The 7,390-nt window shown below is 37.9% G+C and overlaps 1 protein-coding gene across 10 annotated transcripts in view; it reads left to right on the top strand.

Moving 5' to 3' along the window:
• Positions 1-7,390, top strand: part of LOC106521789 (ELKS/Rab6-interacting/CAST family member 1) — a gene marked incomplete in the record, with an annotated part of 136,158 nt that overhangs the window by 42,375 nt on the left and 86,393 nt on the right. For all 10 annotated transcript variants that reach the window (XR_001310712.1, XR_001310710.1, XR_001310711.1 and 7 more), the window contains 2 exon segments: positions 2,634-2,771; positions 3,841-3,981. Coding sequence is in view for 7 of the 10 variants with exons in the window: in XM_014014514.1 (XP_013869968.1) it covers positions 2,634-2,771; positions 3,841-3,981 (279 nt within the window).

Genomic DNA, 7,390 nt, shown 5'->3' with positions numbered 1-7,390 from the left:
TTAGCTACATTTTTCCTCATATTAGCTATAGTTTTGCTCATATTAGCTATAATTTTGCTCATAGTAGCTACAGTTTTACTCAATTATCTACTGATTTGCTCATATTAGCTACATTTTTCCTCATATTAGCTATAGTTTTGCTCATATTAGCTATAATTTTGCTCATAGTAGCTACAGTTTTACTCAATTATCTACCGATTTGCTTATATTAGCTATAATTTTGCTCATAGTAGCTACAGTTTTACTCAATTATCTACAGTTTTGCTCATATTAGCTATAATTTTGCTCATAGAAGGTACAGTTTTACTCAGTTTTCTACTGATTTGCTCAAATTAGCTACCGTTTTTCTTGTATCAGCAACAGTTTTGCTCATTAGTTACAGTTTCTCTCATGTTAGACTCTCTCTTCCTTTTTTTCCTTTGGCAGCTCAGTTCAGACTTCTTCAGCACAGTTTCATATTCACACAGCGTTGTTGTAGAACATACAGTTCCTCTAGTAAGAATAAAAATCTGAAAACAAAAAAAAGAAATTTCAAATGACTCTACAGTAAGCTCCCATGTTTCTGCAACAGTGATTCTGATTTGCTGCCATGCATGTCTTTAACCACTAGATGGTGGTGTAGTAAAGCATAAAGAGTTGAATCAAAAGCAGAAAAGATAGGTGAAATCATGGAAAGATCCATCAGAAAGAGACATGAAAAAAATAAATGATAATAACACACAATGTGGTGATATTAAATTATCTCAAGTTTGGCAGGTTTTCCTTTAAAAAAAAAGGCTGTTTTTGTGTATTTTTCCTTGCAACCATTTCCTATTTCTCAATCCATTTCTCCCAGTTTGTATCCTGCAGATGTCCGCTGCTGACAAATAATCGATACAGACATTCATACCAGCAGACATAAAGCAGAGCAGGGAGGGGGAGGAGAGACACATAGTGTGTTTAAATCCGATGCATACTAATGACTTCCTCTTGTTTAATAAATGATGACCTCTGCTGTCTTCAAATAGAATACAGTTCACAGCTGGAGCGGCTGATGCTGCTGATTCCCCCAGCATTCAGTCTGCTTCTGGTTTCCCTAATTTCTTCTCCTTATTCGGTGTTTTCATTTCAATTTTAGGGGTTTTATCTGCTTTTTTATTATTCTTAAGTAAATCACCAACGTGTGAGCAGCCAATTAGTRCTGAAAGGGTTTGTCTGATTCCTCTTTTTGGACTAAAATCAGTGAAGTTAATACATGTCTGCGTGTTCAGAAGCATCCCAGTTATCCTGCAGCTGTCAGTTTCAGGACATCCACACCAGATCAAAGTGTGTGTGCTGTAGAGAGGGGAGGAGGACGTGTCAGTCAAGCTGTCAAGTTTAACAGCTGATTAATGATGTGCTGGGAAGCTTTTACTGTATGAGCACACCGGAAATGCGCCTTTCACCTGCAGTCGAGTTAAAGGTCGCAAACCAACCTWTCATTGCACTCTTAACCTCGCAGCAAAATCTGAATCATCTGAGCCTTTAAAGCTCCATCATTTAGGAAATTCTCTCCCAAACAYGCACTTAGTTATGTCTGCTGGTTTTGTGTTTCAACAGAAAATAAATCCGCTCCTTAATCACTGCGAGAAGAGACGGAGAGATGATGGGAGGAGGTGGGGTTAGGAGTGTGTGTGTTTGGACTGAAGGTTAGCTGCTAAGGTTGAGAAATGTTACCTCTCTGTTAGCTCTCGTGTTAAATTTATTATAGTCTGAGATTTCTGTGTTTGTGTCTTTGACAGAAAGTTAATTTGATTCCAGATGAATGGGAGGGGGGGAGGAAAGTGAACGGAAACAAATGCTGGGGGGGAGGGGGGGGATAAGAATTACACGAATAATAAACTTTTAGGTATTAGCAGTCATCATCGCCTTACTGCAGAAGGCCCCGTTTTGTGTGTGTCAGCAAAATATCTCATGAACMACTGGGTGGATTTTAATGAATCTTTCAGAAAGTCTGTCCAGTTGAAGTTGGCTGTTACAGATAAGCACAAAAAATGGCTTTAATTTTGTCAATTTAACAGGTATTGTTCAAGTTTTGCGTGGTTGAGCTGAGAGTCATCCCCAATTTATACTTTAGCAGCTAGCTTGTAAAACTGATTTAATTCAAGATGGCTGCCACGGCTAGTCAACATTAGTTATAAATATGTTTACTCATTTACTGAATGACATAATAAGAACAAAAAGGCACAACTTTTAAAAAGTTTGTCAGGTTAATTTAATTTTTCTTTTCCAAACTCGTAATTTTTTAGCACATGGCTTATTAGCATGTGGCTTACAGGCTAAGCTAGCTGATTGAATTTCACCAATATAGTTAAATAAAAGAAACCAACTGTATTTTATTCTGACTTCTGTAGTGTTCAGAGTTTACTCTGGTAAAAACACTGGAATGATTATGAGATTTGACTAAATATTAAAGCAAAAATAATAAACTATTCAGCCAAAAAGTGAAATATTTGCTGTTCATCAGACCTTAGTTTTATCTGGAGCATCAACTGCTCCAGTGCTTTAATTTAGAGCCTCTGAAAGCCCACGGCCCAGCCAAGAAAACCTCACTTTAACGGTCGACAGGTGACTTGTGCATGACGAATCGAGCTGACGAGCGTTTCTCTCTGCAGATCGAGAACCTCCAGGATCAGCTGAGGGATAAGGAGAAGCAGCTGAGCGGACTGAAGGACCGAGTCAAGTCGCTGCAGACGGACACGTCGAACACAGACACCGCTCTGGGAACGCTGGAGGAAGCTCTGGCCGAGAAGGTACACAAACACACACACACACACACACACACTCACAGTGATGCGCGTAGGAAAACAAGCCGCTGCTGGTCAACCTCAGGTCAAAGCACGAGCGAGGTTACATTAATAAAACCTTTATGAGCAAAACCACCGACCACCCACATGTTGACTCTGGATAAATGGAAGAGGACCAATAATCACACCGGTTGTTTTAATATTAAATTATTCACAGGCTGATCGCAGCCACTCGACTCAAAGTAGCCCATTGATTACTGTTTACGTCTGGATATTTAGCTTCAAAACACTTTTTCTTTTCAATCCTCAGGCTGCTTTCTGATGGTTTTTGTGTCCGTAAACAGATTAGCGTTTATTTTCCTACTATTTCAAGTCATTTCTTACAAACTCAGACTGTTGCAAATTACAGGAAACGGGGTTATTAATGGAGCCGTGACTCAGTGTGTTGGTGAGACGTGTGACCAAGTCTTTTCCCTTCTTTGGTGCCGTCTTCTTTGTTTTTAAATCCGTTTATTACTCTTTATTTTTTTTGCAGTATGTTTAAGTCGTTTTATTTGTTTGATGTTTTTTCTTCTTTTTCTTTTAATTAGAGCAGAAAACTGCCAACTCTTTTTACTCCTAAATAATTGTTTTAAAGATACTTCAAAGCAAAAAAAACCACTTTAATTTACATTTTTACTGATAAAACTTTATTTCAACTTTAATTTTAACCCTACTTGAGCATTTTAATAACACACCTAGCAGTCTCAGTGTACTTTCTGGGTGCTTCTTTTACCTGAGTGAACTTTTGTACTTTTAGCTGGAGCTCAGTCTTTGTGTTTTAGTGGTTGTGAGTTTTACATCTAGGGCCAAAAGACATTACGTGTGTAAAATCAGCGCTGGCTGTTAGATCCTGTCCAAGCTGCCATGTGCATAAAGTTTAATGTGACAGTTATTAGTACAGAAACTTGATATTAAGTGACTGTGAATGGCTGTTTAAAAGTCTTTAATGTTTCTCTTTTTCCATCACGCCCTGCCTTCCTCTCCCTGCTTTTTACCTTTTGACTGTGCCCTGCTTGTCCTTCATCGTGCTCAGGAGCGAATCATCGAGCGGCTGAAGGATCAGCGGGAGCGGGAAGAGAGGGAAAAAACAGACGAGGTGGAGTCCACCAAGAAGGAGCTGAAAGAGCTGAGAGAGAAAGTGTCTCAGCTGCAGGCTGAGCTGGCTGATCGAGAGGTATCAAAGTCGAGATTCACTAAATCGCTGTTTCGTTCATTAAAGTCAGCAGAAAAATATGTTTTGCATTTTTGATATCGAAATAATTGACACGGCATGCCTCAAAGTGTGTCCTTGCTATCTGTTATAGTTTACCTTCAAAATACCCCCTGCCTCCTCCGTTTCTGCCTCATATTCACAAACAGCTTTAATTGTTCTGGTGCAAACACAGCAGGACGCAGGTCATCACTGCAACATGTGACTGACACGAACACGTCAGGCTCAAGGCGACATATAAAAGAAAATATTTTAAGCTAAAGCCGTGTTCAAAACTGCACTGAACTTTGAGATGCATTTTGCCTCGACATGAATTTCAATGCAGGCGTAGTGCCTCGTTTAAACGTGGGCGGAGACACGGGTGCACTTTGTGACGACTTTCCAGTTAATTTTGCAGCTGAAAAGGTCAAATTTGGTCATTTCTGGAACAAAAAAAAATAGAAGATTAGGTTAAACAAAACTAAACATTTTCAGTAATATGTATATGACAAAAAGAAAATGTCCTGTTATAGAGTGGAAATGAGAAGAAAAAACAACCATGTCAAATTAAAACACATCTTGTTATACAGTAATTAGTTGAATAAAATGAATGTCCTAAAGGACGAAACCTGCTGGTTAAACATGAGGTGTGCATAAATGATGAACCGGCATGAAAACAAGCATTAATGTAATGTTAAAGTTAAAAAAATGAAGCGTGTTTACTGTTTTAATTATATCTATATTAAAATATGCAACTATTTTGGCTAAATGAGTTGAAAATAGGACTGGGCAATATGGCCTAAAATCAATATCACAATATATTAACCAGTTTACCTCGATAACGATAAATGCACGATAACTCACACACAGGTACACAGTACAGTATAGTCATAACACTACACTGTGTTTATGTTCTCAGTCAAAGTACACAGTTTAGTATTCTCTAACGAAGCATTATACAAAAATTTTAACCTGAACCATTTGGACCAAAGGAAGGAAGAGTTTGATTTTGAACAGCTTTTCTGTAGTTTATATTTGCCATTTTAGTGTTTTTAATATATTTAATAAAAAAACATTTTTGTCAAAACTTGAGTCAGATATAGTCATGCAAATATTTAACCATCTTCATAATGTTTCAGTGCAAACAAACACATGTATTATAATTTTAGATAAAAAAAACTCAAATATGTCTTTTGTACTGCACAAAATAACTTAAATACATTTTTTAAATTTGTTAGACTGACTGATTTTGCTATTAAAATAACTATTGCTTTCAAAATGATATTATTTAGAGAGCTCATGTAATCGTTTAATAATATGTATTCTTCATATTTGACCATTTATTGAATCACAGAGCAGTTCAGTCACAGTATGCTTCTAAATATAAACAAGATATATTGTGAAGAATGAAATTTGTAGACATTTATGGTAAGAACATAGCTTTTATTTGYGGTGGAGTCGCTAAAGCTRAGCAGAGACTCATCTTTTCTATACTGGGGCAAAGTGTTCATCTGAGTTAATGTTTTGGAAGAGCAGCAGCTCTCAGAACAACTCAACCTGCGTGCACCTCGCTCCCATAACATTGCTGTTGAAGAGAGGTCATGTGAGAAAAGATGGACGTATCTGTTAGAAAACGACGCTCTGAACACATAAACTTATAGTGTGTTAGATTTTAGATACCAACATCTCGGGTAGCTTGGGAGCGAAGTGTGGAGGACGGGGTTTGCTCACTCAGGACAGGAGCTGCAGGCTGACCGGTGTTTATCCTGACTACTTTACCCACATCAGAAAGACCCGCCCTGCTCTGCTCTGATTGGATAAAGCTGTGGCTGGGCGGCTTTAACGAGACCGCAACAGAAAACAAGCAGGTTCTCCAACATGGGCAAAATGACGTCGGTCATGAAATTACCATATCATGAAATATTTATTTTCCCGGACAAGTTTATCATGAATGATATGATATGGCCCAGCCCTAGTTGAAAAAGATGTGTTTAAATGTTCCCTAATGGTAGACAGTGGAGTTTGCGCTGACACAAAAGTGTACAGTGTATTTAAAAATGAGCCCTTTTTTGTGTGTTTTATCATCGCTCCATACAAAAAGAGGGTTCTCATTGTTTTAAMGTCACTTTCACTCTCCAACATAATTTTCTCCTTTTCAGAGTTAACGGTACAAATTTTTGCCTTGAAAATTCCCTGTTACCACTCTGTACAGCACTGCTTAGTTCATTTTAGTGATTGTGGGATCGTAAAAACTTGTCACCATGGAAAAAAAAATGTCTAAGAAAACAAGCATTCCTCTAGTGACCGCTGGACACAGATGTGAGGTTTATCAGACAACACCAATGTATATTCAAACCTAAATATATTCTGGGTAAGCAGCAAGGTTTCTTTGACCAAAGCCCAGTCAAACATGATGATCTGCAGTCTGATGTTGGTAAGGTCAGTCAAGGATAAAATTACACGTCTGAGCATCGCTCCTTCTGGTCCTGTTGGTTTCTGTTTCACTGCCTCTACCAAAAACAAGAAAAGAAAAGGGAGAGAGAGATTTCACGGATGGAGGGACTGAGCCTAAGAGTGGGGAAAAAGACAGGTCATGGGAAATCTTACGACGGACCAGGGACCGAGTCTATTGTACGACTTGTGGAAGGAAGATAATTCTATGTTATTCCACCTGACTTCAGGAGCCAAACAGATGCAGGGCATGTCACGGCGACAGTGACGGACAACCGTGCACGCTCACACAAACAGCCAATTTAGAATGACTAATCAACCTTTCATGCATAACTGAGGACTGAGAGAGGAAACGAGAGCAGCCGGAGGGAAAAAAACAACAAAAAAAGAAGGCATGCAGGCAAAATGTGCAGCTTTCACACAGGAAGGTCTCGGTAAATGTTCCGACCTTCTGGTTGTGAGGCGCTCTCCATGCATGTAATAAAACTACACGCTCTGTAACTCCTCGCTGTTTTCTGACAAAGCCTGAAAACTTCCAGGCAAAAAAATATTTCTTTTGTTTTGCATGCTGAACAYAAATACAAGAAAATAGATTTTCATGTTTGTAAAGCTGCAAACCTGATGCTAGAAAAAAAGCCTATTAATTTGATTGACTCTTTATCATCATTTATTTTCTTATTATTATCTTTAAAATGCCAGATCAATGTATATATTTAAGAGACAGATAAAAGCTAGGTTTCTGAAGGTATATGGAAAAGTAAAATGAGATATATGAATTGTTGTTTGAGTTGATGTTTTTACTTTTATTTGTATTGTTTTGTAAATTATGTTTTGTTTGAATATATTCTGGGGATAAAAGGGGCAGACATTATAAGATTTATTCTTCTTCTGCTACCTTTCATTTTATTTTGATTTTTGATTTGTGTATTTTCTTTGTTTTTTT

The sequence above is a fragment of the Austrofundulus limnaeus genome, unplaced genomic scaffold, assembly GCF_001266775.1.
Source record: "Austrofundulus limnaeus strain Quisiro unplaced genomic scaffold, Austrofundulus_limnaeus-1.0 Scaffold115, whole genome shotgun sequence".
Classification (NCBI taxonomy): Eukaryota; Metazoa; Chordata; class Actinopteri; order Cyprinodontiformes; family Rivulidae; genus Austrofundulus; species Austrofundulus limnaeus.
The sequence above is the reverse complement of the archived record's forward strand: the minus strand, read 5'-3'. Positions and strand labels throughout refer to the sequence as shown.